Source organism: Hippopotamus amphibius, chromosome 17, assembly GCF_030028045.1.
Source record: "Hippopotamus amphibius kiboko isolate mHipAmp2 chromosome 17, mHipAmp2.hap2, whole genome shotgun sequence".
Taxonomy (NCBI): Eukaryota; Metazoa; Chordata; class Mammalia; order Artiodactyla; family Hippopotamidae; genus Hippopotamus; species Hippopotamus amphibius.
The window spans coordinates 5,363,154-5,378,795 of record NC_080202.1 but is presented as its reverse complement, the minus strand read 5'-3'; the positions used below and the strand labels follow the sequence as shown (position 1 = coordinate 5,378,795).

Genomic DNA, 15,642 nt, shown 5'->3' with positions numbered 1-15,642 from the left:
AAGTGTGTTTCAAGTGGGTCTAATTGTTTGATTGTGCCTACCTCGTCTGAGTCACCACAAGCCCTCGCTTGGACTGTCACAGGCGCCTCCTAACTCATCCCCGTTCTGCTCCCCTACTTGCAGTCTTTTGCCGCCCTGCAGCCAAACCCATCTTGCTAGATCTCAGACCTGATTGTATCACTCTCCCACTTACATCTCTCTAGTGGCTCCCCACTGTTCTCAAGATAAGGTCCAGTACCATGAACATGGTCTCTATGACCTACATGGCCTGGCCTTTCTGTCCAGCCTTGGATCTTACCTTCCCCCAAACTCATGCTACTCCAGCCACATGGCTCTTTTAGGCCCTCCATCATGAGCCCTCCTGGCCCAGGGCATTTTCACAAGCGATTCCTTTTATCTGAAATACTTCTCCCCAGCTCTTCAGTCCAATGCCTGCCCATCCTTCAGGGATCAGCGTCTCTTGACCTTCTCCCTGCAAGACCATTTGCTTCCCCTTTATACATATATTTGCTTCGGAAGACTTAATACAATTCTGATTAGACCCTACTTTTATAATTTTAACTTACGTTTGCCTACCTGCTTGTCACTAAGACCACGGAGGTCAAGGACCACGGCATCTTGTGCATCATTTTCCTACCAGAGCCTGAAAGTGTAACTAGCACAGAGGGGTGCTCAGTAAACATCGGCTGAACGAAGTAACAGACGGATGAATGGGTGAGCAGCACGAGGTAACAGACGGATGAATGGGTGAGCAGCACGAGGTAACAGACGGATGAATGGGTGAGCAGCACGAGGTAACAGACGGATGAATGGGTGAGCAGAACGAGGTAACAGACGGATGAATGGGTGAGCAGAACGAGGTAACAGACGGATGAATGGGTGAGCAGAACGAGGTAACAGACGGATGAATGGGTGAGCAGAACGAAGTAACAGACGGATGAATGGGTGAGCATGAGAACTGCTGTCATTGCTACATTACTCCCGACTTTCACTTTTTCAGAGAGTCCTGTATTCCTCCTGCCCCATGGAGGTTGTATTCCTTTCATACTGACAATTCTAGTCTCCTCATTTTCATTCAATAGTTTCCTTTTTTGGAAGTTTTCATATACCCTGTTTATGAGCAATTTCCTACTGTTCTTTGCCAATTGACCCCCAACTATTCCATCATGCAGTTTGAAGCTTTCTGTCATTTCAGGCAATCTGACCTGTCCCTGAACCATATTGGTTATTTGTTTCTGAATACATCATCTCAGCCCTGCCCTTGGCTTCATCTTAACGTGTATTTCCTTACCAGAGGCAATATTGCCGTTCATCAGCCAGAGATTACCTGGGCACCTGTGCCTCTTTCTCTCTCCCTCCCTCCCTGCATTCCGGGATGGTTTGATTCGTTTTCTCATGCATCCATTTAGAACACATACTGTGGTGACATCATGTGCTCCACATCTTGGATCTAATCATTTTGCGTGATGGACTCCTATCCTCAGGTTTGGAATCCACAGGACCGACTCACCTTCCCCTGTGTGCCCTGGGCGCTGGCTTATTCGGGAAACTTACTGTCTCTGTGCTTGGGAGGAGTTCTGTGCACCAGACTGTTCACTGTTCCACTCCATGTAGACTCTTACAAAGCTTGGCGTCCTTTCCCACCTTTGAGTATGTGATCTATTCTCTTAACTCCTTCGTTTCTCTATCCCCTTGTTTCTTCATGGCAGTTCTTAATATTGGGCAGGGTTTTGAACCGCTGAGAGTCAGACGAAAGATTTTGTTCCCCCATCATCACTCCAGCCCTTCTCCTGAAATGCATGAACCCCCAGACAGACAAAATTCTGTATATGATTTTGGGAGTTCTCTAAGCTTCTGAAGCTCATCCATTGACACTTGATTAAGAATCTGTGCTTTTCTAAGAATCTGAAAAAGATAGACATGTATATGTATAACTGAATTACTTTGCTGTACACCTAAAACTAACACAACGTTGTAAGTCAGCTATACTCCAATATAAAAAAGATTTTTTTGAAGAATCTATGCTTTTTCTGACACTTTTGTGCCTCAGTCTCCTCCAGGATTTTTCTTCCTCAGCAATTCTGAAGAAGGAGGAGGGAGAGGAGGAAATTCCATCTACTTTCTTTGGCCTCTGTTTTAACATGAACCCGCCACCACCCACCTGCATTGCATTCCTTCTTGCCTTCGCAGATTAATCCTATAACACTGGTTTAATTTCACCCTCCTTCTGTCTCTTCTCATCACCTTCTTCCTGAGCGAGCCACACTTCCTTATTCACACGATTATTTTTGCTTTTGCTTCATCTAAAAGCAATCACCCATTGTTTCCAATCACCCCTAATACCTTCCTCCCAGGGTTACTGTGAGGATAAAAAGAAAACCTCAGATGTGAAAAGGCGTTGAAACATTAGAAGTACAGTAGCACTGTACAGCATTATAATGACAAAGATGATGCATCTGTTCTTTGAGGCAGCTCGGTTTGCTCCTTCCTTTACATCCTTCTGTCACACCCTTTCAAAGCACAGCCTCATCCTGCCTTGTCCTCGGCCCTCGCAACAGAGAGCCTCCCCTTTCTGCCCTTACAAGGCGTCTCCTCTGGTCCTTCTTCCATTTGACTCTTGCATGATCTTGCTTGGTCTCCATCTTCCTTTGTCCAATTACCTGCTTTGACGAAGCGAAGCCTGTTATTTCCGTTTATCTACCACCTTGGCCTTCACTGCCTCCTCTTCCTCTTTCCCATGTGCTGGTCAGAACAGTGAGCTCCTTTAGATTTTTGTCAGCCTGCCACCAGGTTTGTTCAAAGAAACCATTTTCAGTGTGGTGTCTTTGCAGCTAGATTATCCACATTTTGCTTAGAGTCTCGTTTTCATTGTCCCCAAGCATCACTTTGACACTGGCTAGGCTGGAGCAAATACAGTCTTTACAGAGCAGCTTCGAGATGGGCAGAGTGTAGTTTCTGTGTGGAGAGACACGCATCTATCTGTTCATGTGCTGGGGGCGGGGGGGGGACACCTCTTCCGCTGAGAGGGGGCTGTGTGGGGGTGGGGGTGGAACAGGGATGTGCTCAGAGGCAGATACAATGCCAGCAGATGGAGGGTGTCCTCACAGATGGCAGATGTTTTCTCGGGTCGGGGGAGTGAAGCATAGCGCTGTGCATAAGAAGGGGGGGCCATTAGGAAGTTTAAAGGAAGAGAGGGGTGGGCAGCGTAGCAACGTGTGGACATGGAAAGATCAGCAGACAGTCTTCTGAGAGTGTCTTCAGTCTGCTGTGGTGCCAGCTCACCCAGGGTGTCATTTTCTCTCCTGCGTTAATGCTCAGACTTGCCCAAGGCTGTGGTTTTACAAAAGCTGGGTGACGCAGACAGGAGGAGCAATGGAGTGAAGAATTTCATAAGATCACAGCTCAAATTAAGGATTATTGGGTCCATCTTAAAATAAGAGGGAGGCAAAGACAAAGATTAAAAAAAACAGAGGAGACCATGGAGTGGACATTTTGCTGACGTAGAAGAATATGCGAGGGGGAGTAAGAGTAAACAAGCTGGACAGTAGGAAGTGACCGTTGTGAGTAAATATGAAGGAGTAACGTGTCAGACACGGGATAGTTCCCGGGGTAACACAGGCCTCAGTGCAGCTACTGGGAATGGGTAAAAGAAACGGAGTGAAGTTCTTTGAAGGTAAGGAGGCAGGAGGCTGCGTGCCGGCAGAGTCATCCATTGTGACCTTAGAGTTCACCACGATGATGAGGAAGCAGAAAATATGGAAGATTTTAAACCAAGCTCCAAAGCCCCTAATTAAAGTCACTCTCGCTGGGACGTTGATAGAAGGCAGAAACCATAAAAGTTATTGGGCAATATAGCCAATAGCATGCACTTTCAAAGAGAAAGGGTTTCATACAAGAGTGGAGAAGAAATAGCCTGCCAAGTAGTATGAGAAGGCTAGAAAAGTGTCCCCCCTTCCTCCCAGCCCCAGGGGTATGTGGAGCCAGGGAGAGGACCACACAAGTTGTAATGCCCTCGGAGACTGGAGTTTGCTGCCAGGATGTTCCCGGAGGTTTATGGCGGGGCACGGTTTCTGGTGACGCCCCCGCACAGAGAGCCGGGAGGGAGACCAGAAGGGGAAAGATGAGTTAAAGGTGGAGGCGGGGCAGAGGGCATGGAAGCCGTGGCACATAGTGTTCAAACTAAGCTTTATCTAAGCCCCTCTTTTCCTGTATCTTCTGTTTGGGAATAAAGAAAAGAAACAGGCTCTGAAATGTCATGGAGGCTATCTAATAATCCCGGCACCCTTATCCTGCTATTTTCTCCGAAATAAGTTGTTTATATTCCTGGCTCTAAAGCTGACATCAAATCTATTGCCAGCTAGGATTTATAGAGTTTAATAAGGGTATTTCTTGGGTTCAGCTCAGTTGAATCTGTAATAACTATTCCTCACCACAAAAAGTCATCATCTTGTTTTGTCTTGCACAAAGAAGACACTATACTTTTTTCAGTGCTTTAAAGACACATCCAATATTGACAGTGTTCTTTAAATTTTCTTGCACAAGTATCAAACTGCATCTTCAATTTTAGTTCCCCTGAAACTAAATTTGTTAAGTACAGATTTTATTCTTTTTTCTCTATTACATCTCTCCTCTTTTCTCTTGTGTACCTCACTGTCTTAGAAAAATTTCTCGACGGTTCCTTCGTGGTATTACACATTTTTATCATCCTTTTGTCTAAAGAATATTATGTAATTTCTCTGAACTTTATTGGATGGGGCAAATAGCTGGTGTCCAGGCAGAATTGGTCTCCTATAGTAAGGTCATTGCTTCGTGTGGTCTTTCTTGGGCTTGCAGAGCAACCCTTGAGCTTCGGCCTTGCCCTAGTGACACGGTTGTGACGTGTGTGTACGCCATTCCCGACCCTGAGACACAGAGCACCACTTGCCTTTCTTCACTCTAATTCATGCCAAGTGACGAGAGTAAATGTTCTATGTGGTGGGGATAACGGGGGGTGGGAGGGGGAGGGAAGAGGGGTTGGGGGGAGGTTCACACCGTGTGAAGTATGGGAAGCCTAACGACCTGAGTCCTGCCCCTCTTGGCCACACCTCCCAGGAAGCTTCCAGGGAAAATATGTATTCATATTGATATACTCAGGGGACAAAGCAAGTTAGACCCAGCTGTGCCCACGTGCTTGCTACTCTTTGAGCCTTTTCCCTCTCTCAGATGGCGGCCCAATGCCTGGTCTCCAAGTGGGGGCTGCACAGAAGGGCAGCAGCACATCCACCCACCCTTGGGGATGTCAACTGAAAAAAAATGCACAACGTGAGGGTTGTGCATTGTTTTATTTGGGGAAAAATGAGTACTATAGTCTGGGAGGCAGCATCTCGGACAGCTCTGAGAAACTGCTCCAAAGAGGTGGCGGGAAGCTCAGTGTTATATATGATTGTAGTGAAGGGGGACATGTGGTCAAGCACACATGTTGGCAGAGGCTGGCTGCTAGTCACAAGGAGCAGCTTGTCACCGTTAATTATTCTAGTGCTTTTCTAGATATGAGGAGATGCAAGAATTTGAGCTCACAAAATCGTCTCCTAAAAAAAAAAAAAATCATCTCCTGAAAATATCTAACTATCTGAAGACCTGTGCTGCTAGTTTTTCCCAGAGCACAGAGCGCCTCATTCCTGATCTCCACCCCGAACTCCTTTCAAGGGGTGTTGAAAGTCAGCGGCTCCGGTGGCCAGTGACTTCACCCTTGCAGAGGAGACAGCAAGTGCCAGTTCTTAGTTGGCAGGGATTACGTGAGGAGGGTGGGGTGAAGCGGTGTGTCTAGACAAGTGCTTTCTTCTATTTGGGAACAAAAAGCTGGAAGATGTAGCAACCCTGCCCCATGAAGGAAAAGTGTCCATGCGTGAGGTCGGGGTGCGTGGCTTCAGGCGGCCTGCGATGGGGGAGCCGTGCAGAGGAGTGCGTTTCCTTGTGAACACTCAACAGCATTAGAGGTGATCATGGCCCTTCCATGCTCCTTATAGGTAAAAAGCTCGGCTATACCTTCAACAACCGGAACTTTCACAACGTGTCTTTGGGGCAAGGACAGGAGGTGGTGGCTGAGGCCGCGCTGGACCTGGCTGCCAAGAAAGGCCACTGGGTTATTCTGCAGGTACGCCCCCTCTGCCCTGATGGGGGGTCACTCTAGACCCCATCCCTGTGTGGACCTCCACAGTGCCTGGGCCGCCTTTCCTTCCATGCCCTCGCTCCTAACTCCCCAGTCGTCTCCCTCCAGTTTTGCCCCTGTGTTCTGTTCCTCACCCCACCCCCAGTGCTCTCCTCCCCTCACCTCACCAGCTCCCCCCACTCTCTCTGGCTGGAATGGCTCCACCTCCAGGAGGAGGCCTGATGCTCAGGAGGCTGGCACTCACTGGGGCTGAATCCAGTGGCAGTGGGATTTTCCCAGCGGCTGACCTCTTCCCAGGCATCCCATGGAGCTCTCCTCTGCTCTGCCTCCCGCACATGTTACATGCTCCTCATTACATGTGTGACGTTCTAGTAACCAGAACGTAGCCTCTTCATTGGGAGTTCGTGTTGGCATCTGGAATCTGGAACACCTAGTGCTGAGTTTCATTAAACACTTACAGGATGTAAAGGCTACCCCTCTTCTGTCATGGCCTGTCCTCTTATTCCTGTTTATGCAACCTGCACGGATGCTGGGGCTGCAGCAGAGCAAGTGGCTGACTCCTCTTTTCTCCTGTAATGCTCTGCAGCCACCGCTATGAGAGCATCCATGGCTACGTGGAAATGATTTACTGTGTCCTTCACTGCGTTTTCTTTGGGGAAGAGATATTCCTTATTTACCTTTGGCATCCAGGACACTCCCATGAACACAGCAGACGCTCAACCAAAGCCTCTTGGGTAAAAGAATCAGTGAACAAGTCAATGAAGGAAGGACACATGGAAAAGCCAGTCACTCCCTTCCCATCTGGCTTTGATTAGTGAGAACTTCCTCTGTCTCCGGACAACTCTCTGTACACTTCGGGTCTTCAGCCTTAATTATCCCATTATTTATTTGGAGCCTAGCAGCAGAAGGATCTGCTATTCCCTGGGACTCCTTTTCCAGAAATAGTGGGAATCTAAGGGGGAAGGAGATTGACAGCAGGGGTTCCTGCTTCCTCCCACTGGATCCGCTTGGTGCTGGGAGGGTATGACCTCCCCAGCTGTCTCAGGCTCATTTGCCAAAGAGACCCCCTTCTGGGCACTAGTGCCTTCGGGAACCCAGCCCCTCAGACAGTGAACAGAGCGTGTTTCCTCCCCCTGGTACCTACCAGCTGCCCTGGACCATCACATCTTGTCCTGATGTGGTTTCTTGGTTTCCGAGAGATCTCCAAGATTAAACTCAGAAGCTGGGGTTCCTGAAGTGGTGGCAGAGTTCCTCACTGGGGGTGGCAGTGCTGCCTGGTTCACAGAGCCCTGGCTCTCTGGGCACCCAGCAGACTCTCCGCTCCGATAGAGTGATAATAGCTGAATTCTTTCATTTAACAAATTTTCATTTCACTACTAACTCTTGCATAGCATTTCACAGTATATAAAGCCCTTTCAAATCCATTACCTTTGGTTATTTGCAGCAACCCTGGGAAATAAGTATGGCAGATATTATTATTTCTCTTTTCATAGAAGAGAAAGGAGCACTCAGAGACAGACTGCTGTGGCCCAAGCACTGTGCTCCGTCCGATCTGTGTATTTAAGGCTCTGCAAGCAGGCTCCCTCAAATATTTATCAAGGAGCTTTTATCTGTGCATCATAATGAGACATATTGCAATGAAGCAAAGTGACTATCCTTGCAAAGTGAAAAGTGCATTCTGCCAGGTGGTGCTAAGAAATAAATGTCGTTTTACATAGACAGACAGACAGATAGCAATCTCACGTGGGGAGGAGAAGGGCTCAAAGACCAGGCAGAGGAGCCTGGGTTTGGAGCAGGAGCCTTCCCTGCTTCCCTTTGGAGCAGCAGAGTCTCAGTGTGTTTTAGGAAGATAAGTTTGGCAACAATTAGCAGAATGGTTTGGACAGGGGCGGGGGAGGAAGGAAAGCTAGCTAGCAGGAGTGTAAAGCATTGCTTTTCAAGTTTTAACGTGTATACAAGTCACTGGAGGATCTTATTAAAATGCACGAATTCAGTAAGTCTGAGTCTGCATTTCTAACTGGCTTCCAGGTAATGCCAACATCACTGGCCCACAGGCCCCACTTTTGAGTATCAAAGGTTCAAAACTCCAGGTGTCAGATCTGGGGATCTGGGGTTGGAAGGTAACCACATATTAGGCACTTGGCGTGTAGCCCCCAGACCGGCAGGGGCAGCAGCTTCACCGGAGACCTTGTGAGAAATGCAAGCGCTCAGGCCCGGCCCAGACCAGCTGCATCAGCCACCCTGGGGTGAGGCCCAAGAACCTTTGTTTCAACAAGCCCTCCAGGGGATTCCGGTGCCTTATCAAGTTGGAGATCATTGTGCTAGAGAGACTTAGGACATCAAGGGATAGGACTGAAAAGTGGGGTACAAGGTGTCCCCACTACTGGGAACACCAAGACTCGTACTGGGATGTGATTTGTTTGAAGCTAAGACCAGGTCCCTCCTCGAGCTGCCTTCCCGGTAACTGTTTAAGCAGATGCCTGCCTCAGGGGGTCTGTCCTTCCCACCAGAACATCCACCTAGTGGCCAAGTGGCTGGGTACCCTGGAGAAGAAGCTGGAGGAGCACAGTGAGAGCAGCCACCCGGAGTTCAGGGTCTTCATCAGCGCAGAGCCCGCACCCTCCCCTGAGGGCCACATCATCCCCCAGGGCATCCTGGAGAACTCCATTAAGATCACCAACGAGCCGCCCACGGGCATGCACGCCAACCTGCACAAGGCCCTGGACAACTTCACTCAGGTAGGGCCCTGGGAGGGAGGGGAGAAGGGCACCCCACCTCGCAGAGAGCGGATTCCCCGGGCAGGAGAGGAGCACGCAGCTGGGGTGGGGCGGGGGACCGACTGGGCCATGGAGCGATGCCCGACGTGGGCAAAATGTGTCCCCTTTGCAAGTGACCTCCAGCCAGTGCCCGCCAAGTGCAGCTCTCAATTCCCAGAGGCACCTGGGGAAGCCAAGCTTAGGTCTTTCTTTGGCAAGAGGAGTAGGGGAGCTTTCTGCACACCTCTGTGCTAACTAAATTCTCCATGACAGAGAAGGACAGAGAGCTGTAAATGTATTGATAGGGTACACTGGTCACACACTGGTTGGCTTCAAGCAGGGAGATGATGCTCTTGTTGGGATGCCATCTGCATGCATCTGGAGCCTCAGGAATTCAGATACTGCAGGCGTCAGGTGAGGGGATGGGACTGGAACGTGACCACGTGTCGGACTTACGAAGCGTGGCCCCCAGACCAGCAGCATCAGCACCGCCTGGGACCTTGATAGAAATGCAGAGTCTCAGGCCCCACCCCGGACCAACTGAATCAAACACTCTGGGGTGGGGCCCAGGACTCTGTGCACTCTCTAGCCCTCCAGCGGATTCCATCCAACCATCGACTTTGAGAGCAGTATGCAACAGTGAGACTCCAGGCGTAAGGTTCAAACGCAGGCTGCTACGTGACAGGAATCCCCATTACTGGGAATCCCAAGACTCGTGTGGTGGAGTGTTTATTTAAAGCCAAGGCCAGGCCCATGCGTCACTGACTCCGTATATAAAGTAGCACTTGCCAAGTCTGCAGCTCAGGCCTTCTGCGTCTTCTCAGGAAGGCATCCTTTCTGGTTGCTGCTTCTTTGGGGAGTTCTCCCTAGGAAAGAGAGTATGCAAAGGTGTGAATACCAGGAGGGTGGGGGCCACGGGGGCCACCTAACACCCATCCACCCCACTGGCCTTGGTGGAGTCCAAGGGCAGGGTTCTAGGATCCACCCTCCCTGACATCATCTTGTCATAACACCAGCAGGTCCCTAGCTTCACAGAACCCATGGGAAAGCTCACCACAAGTCCCAGGTGGGTCATCTAGCTAGCCCTGCATAAAGCACCAGGAGCAGCAGCCCTTTGGGGTTGAACTTAAAATGAGATGAAGACCATGTGTCAGCAGAGCCTCAGGAGATTTCACTGAGTGCTTGATACCCTGGCAGCAGCAGGCCAGCTTGGAGGGCAGCTTCCCCAAGATCTGAGAAGTGAAACTTATCCATCCCCCTCCTTTTCCATTGGCCTTCCCCACCCAGCTCCAAAACTCCCACAGAGTCTGGAGCAAAGAAGAGGGAAGCACTACCAGGAGCTCCCTGGGGTATTTTAGCTTGCCATTTTTGTTACAAAATACCTTCCCATTGCAACATGGTGCAAAAGGCAAGGTGCTTTCTTGGCCCCGGGGGCATTTTCTTTTCTTCTAAGTGTTTCCTAAATAGGTCTTGATTTCAAGGCACTCTGTACCAGAGGTCAAAACTTCTCAATTTTGTAGATTTTATATTCCATGTAGGGGAAATAGCCATTCTTAAGTTTGAAACCTACAGACTTCTTTACAGGGAGTTGTAGCTGGTTCCAAGCAAAGACATTTTGCCCTGAAAATGCATTGGGACCACAGCTCAACTGATGGGTGGATAAACAAAAGATGGTGAATCCATACACTGGAAGGGTATCTGGTGATATAAACAGAGCACTGATACAAGGTATAATATAACAGGCTAAACCTTGAAAACATTATGCTAAGTGAAAGCAGCCAGAGCAAAAGTTCTCATATCGTACAACACTATTTATATGAAATGTCCAGAACAGGCAGATCTATAGAGACAGAAAGTAGATCAGAGGTTGCCTGGGGCTAGGAAAGTGGGGGAGTGGAGAGTGGTTCCTTTTCGGGGTGATTAAATAGTCTAAGACTAGACTGTGGTGATGGTCACACAACCTGTGAATACACTGTAACCACGTAAGTGTATACCTTAACTAGATGAAATGCACCGTATGTGAATCATGTCTCAGTACAATTCGGTGGAAGAATCTTCTCAACTGCTGCTCGCCAGAAAAAAGAAAAATAAAAGGCATTGAGTAGCACAACAACACAAATGCATGTAATGCCACCGAACTGCACACTTAAGAACGGTTAAGATGGTGACGTTTATGACATGTATATTTTACCATAATTTTTTAAATTAAAAGTTAGGACGGGAGGAAGACATGAGGATGCAGTTAGCCTGCTCTGTTGAAGGACACAGTGGCAGGGCATCCCAAGCTCTCCTGCCTTGAGGGTCTTGGACAGAGCCAGGGAAGGGGGCCACAGCCGCTGCACATGGTCTAGCTCCTAACTATTAATATTAGGATTATTGTCACCTACAGCCATACCCGGCTTCACCTTCTCAGCCTCCCCATGGGCCCCCACGTCCCTGGGCTTCTTCCCCTGCAAGCCTGATGTCCAGTCTTGGTTATCAAGCAACTGGGAAATAAATCCCAAGAGATGCTGGCTTCTCCCGGAATGTCCCTTCCACAGCAGTTGGTGTCTGGGCCATCAACAGCCCTCCATAACTCGTTCTGAGGAAGAAGGATAGATTTATGAGTGGATTCATTGGTCACAAGAGTTTAATCATTCCATTCTGCGTTTACAAGCGCCCCAGAACAGCGGCCTGGTTTACACCCCCTGTGATTCACTCTGTGCCTCCAGAGCCCTAGCTTTACCATTTATAGGACAACTTGCAGAACCGAGTTCTTTTCATTCCTGCTTCCCTGACTGCCGTGCCGTTCGGGGATGATTATTCCGTTCTGACTTTCCTGTGAGTGTGCCACTGTCAACCAGCTCCAGCAAGTGTGACTTCTTGTCTTTGTGCTTAAAGGCATTGTTCAGCAGGACTCAATTTTTTCACATGTGTCAGAGGTAACAAAGGAAGCACCCTACATGTCTGCAGAGAACAGCGCTGTCCAAAAAAGCAGTTATTAAGTTCTTGCTTGCCTGAGGCAGTGACTTTGTCCTCTGTCCCACTTCTGACCTTTCACATCTGTACCTTCATGGCAAGCACGGTACGCAGTCAAGGCACCAGAGTGACCCCCACACATCCAGAAAGACAGAGAGACTGTGTCGCGGGCTCTCCATGGAGAAATCAGACCCACCAGAAGCTGAGTCTCCCCTGCCTCCTCTGCTCCTCCTCCCCACGTAAGCAAAGTCTAAGGACCACTTAGAAGAAATGCCAGGACTGAGCTCGGTCCAGCTCATGTGAGCTTTGAGAAGTGCCTCTCAGGGCTCCGCCTGCAACATCTTACTCCTTCCTGAACAGAGAGGAGCTCATTCACAGGACATGTTTAATTCCAAAGAATTCAGGGTTCTTGTCCTAACAGCCCTGCAAAATGCAGGTTTTCCCCTCCCCACCATCATCACCATCCCCCTTAAAATCTAAGCGCAATCCCACTGACTTCCTCTGGACTCTCTCCTGCTTCTCTCTGCTTCCATCTGCCCTGTCTTTTATCCCCTTTTATGAGCCACGCCATTCCCTGACCTTATGCTCTGTAGCCGGGACCCCTCAGAGCTCTTGACTCTGCAGCCACGTGTCCGATCACCCCGCTCCAGGTCAGGATGTAGAGGCAGGGCACCCCTCAGTTTCTTGTGGCTGCGATTCCCAGCCTCCCGCTGCTTCCCGCAGCTCCCTCGGCAGATGAGCCGTGGATTCTTCAGGCACACAGGCAGTAATCACACCTACTAAGGTTCCTTGATGGGCAAGAAAAGCGCGACAGGAAGGAGGGAAATCAGAGATGATGCTGTGGAGTCCCCACCCACACCCCAGCGCAAAGTGCTGTTAACAGGACAAATACGACACCCCCGTGGCCCCCGTCCCTTTTACCGTTAGCTATGCTTGGGAACCTCATTAGCACATCCATGTGCTAACTTTAACTGTAAACCAAACCCTGTTATAAGCTGAATCTAAACGTTAGCTCTGATTCTAAACTAAAAGGCAGCCCCTCTGCAAGGTCCCCTCAAACCCGACTCCATGCCTGTCCACAGTGCAACCCCCAGTCCTGCTGTAGCTCAGACCCTCACCAGGACACAGCAGCCCCGCCATCCTAACCCACACCGCAGCCTGCCCTGCGTAACGGCAGCTCTGTGCTAACACTGATCGACATTTCCTTTCAGGACACCCTGGAGATGTGCTCCCGGGAGATGGAGTTTAAGAGCATCCTCTTTGCACTTTGTTACTTTCACGCTGTGGTGGCAGAAAGACGGAAGTTTGGGCCCCAGGGCTGGAACCGCTCCTACCCCTTCAACACGGGGGACCTCACCATCTCTGTGAACGTGCTCTACAACTTCCTGGAGGCCAATGCAAAGGTAAAGTTTCCGGCCAGCTCAGCGTGGGTTGGGAGGGCCCCTGCAAGAAGGATGACGATGGAGCATCAGCACGGGGAGGAAGGGGTGCGCTCACCGGGACAGGCCTGCAGCCTCCCCAAGGGCAGTGAGGAAGGGCATGGCCAACCCCAGGACCAGCACGAGGCCGGGGAGTAAGTACCACCGTGAGGGCGGGTGGCCAAGAACGCTCAGGAAACCAAACTAGCGACTCACGCTTGGTATGAGCCATCCGTGGGCCAGCATCCCAGGGCCCCCGGCCCACTCTGTGCACTCCCAGCGCTGCAAGGGGGCAGTGATTGGCAGGAAGAGAGACCCCACGCTCACCTGATAAAGCTCCCAATGTAACTCACCAAGGACTCAGACCTTCTTGTGATGCATGTACCTCCTGGAATAAGCACGGTCTTGCCAAAGTTAAAGCAGCCAAATTCTTGCTACACCTCACCTCCTTTATTCTCTGTCTGATGTCTCTATCTTACAAGACACTTATAAGACTGACGACCCATGGCCTTCCAGTTAAGGGGATGTTCACACCATAAGGCTCTTGTGGTTCGTGGAAGGAGACCCTCTGCCCCGGGCTCCAAGGTCATGTGAAGCCCACCACTCAATACACCATCCCTTCACCTGCCACGTGGCCATGAGGCTTTCTCTAAGTGGCTTCCCTCCCTCACTCTAACATCCATGAACTTGTGTGCTGTGTTTCACTCACTGACCTTTCCAAGGAGATGATTAATTAATATGCTAATTAATAGCAGGAAATAAAAAAAGTACCCATGTCCTTGCTTTCCTCCATTTGACACTGGCGGGTTTAAAGGACCCTAGGTAGAGCCTGACTTTACTGCCACAGGTGATGACGGTGAAAGAGGGGAGGAGGCATGCGTGCAAGAGCTTCTTTGCTTCTTCTAGCTCTTTGATGTAATTCCTCCAGCGTTTAATGAGCTCCCCGCTGGGCACCAGAGGAGCGCGGGTGAATGAAACATTGCCCCTAATCTCGAGAACCACCCCATTTTGTGGCTCATGCGCTGCCCACACATCGGGCCAGCCCGAGGCCTGCGTGGAGATCTTCCTTCCTTCCTGTCTCTCAGGTCCCCTATGATGACTTGCGCTACCTCTTTGGTGAGATCATGTACGGAGGCCACATCACCGATGACTGGGACAGGAGACTCTGCAGAACCTACCTGGAGGAATTCATTAAACCAGAGATGCTGGAAGGAGAGCTGTCCCTGGCCCCAGGGTTCCCCCTCCCAGGCAACATGGACTACAGTGCTTACCACCAGGTAGGGCTCCACCCTTTCCTCCCCTGGACCTGGGTCTCCTTTCCGCGCTGCCCTGCAGGACTGGAGATGCGAGTGCAGGGCCAGGCTTAAAGAGCCAGCTCACATCGAGCGTGGCTCTCAACCTGTTCAATTTGAGAGCTACAGGATTTCTAGCCTCGAATTAATGATAAAATTGAACTTTTAGAGATCTTTTTATTCTTGATATTTGGTTCAATAACTCTATTTGTTGCTCTTTTCTGCAAATAACATCTCAGGCATTTATTTGATTGTTTTCACTCAGGATATTGACAAAACCATTAGGAGCAAAAATTCAGGTAAGAACTTAGCCAACTTTTGGTAAAGTTTATATTCGTGGTTCTAAGTATCTTCAGAGGGACGTGGTCCTGTGGGCAGATCACTCACCCCCCTCTTCTCTGTTGGTTGCTATGAACACAGACATAATGTACGCACACCAAGAAAACATTCTCATGGAACTTTCTTATACTGTGGCTTTGGGTTTTCATTTTCCTATTACTTCAGCTGTTTTTAAGGTGTGCATCTTTGCCTGTTTACCCCACCATGAAAATGTATTAAAAGGGAACTCAAACAAAAAAATTTTTTTGTTGCTTGACTTTTGAACCATTCCTAAAAGTACTCTTGAATACCAAACTTAAGGGGAATACTGGTCATAGGAACATTAACTACAAGTATGAAACAAATTTTTAATGCCTAAAAGTTGAAAAGGTAAGTCATAAAAGTCATTCGATCCAGAAAAACTAGGCCTATGAGAAGAAATTAAAAACAATAAGACTCTTGAAAGTAAATAAAAGGAATTTTTAAAATAAATGCTTTGAAGGCGTTAGGCAAGAAAGTTGTGCAAGAGCATCCCCTACTGTCTGTGGAACAATTTGACAAGAGGCTGAAGCAGGTGTTGGACAATGATAACATGGTTTGCACATTTCCAAATGACTTGTGTAGAGTTCCTTTTTCTCCATACCTCTCTTCAATCTGTCAGTTAATAGATGCTTATAGGGCATCTACCAAGAGTCCAGGAGTGTGCTGGGTGCTGGGAGAAATGCAAAAATAAGCACACAAATTTGCCTTTA

At 49.2% G+C, this 15,642-nt stretch overlaps 1 protein-coding gene across 1 annotated transcript in view; it reads left to right on the top strand.

The window, feature by feature from the left end:
- The window catches only part of DNAH9 (dynein axonemal heavy chain 9), a 294,962-nt gene that overhangs the window by 263,729 nt on the left and 15,591 nt on the right, over positions 1–15,642 (top strand). The window contains exons 62-65 of the mRNA XM_057716515.1: positions 6,006–6,133; positions 8,659–8,886; positions 13,074–13,265; positions 14,366–14,557. Of these exons, the coding sequence (XP_057572498.1) occupies positions 6,006–6,133; positions 8,659–8,886; positions 13,074–13,265; positions 14,366–14,557 (740 nt within the window). The remainder of the gene's footprint in view (positions 1–6,005; positions 6,134–8,658; positions 8,887–13,073; positions 13,266–14,365; positions 14,558–15,642) is intronic.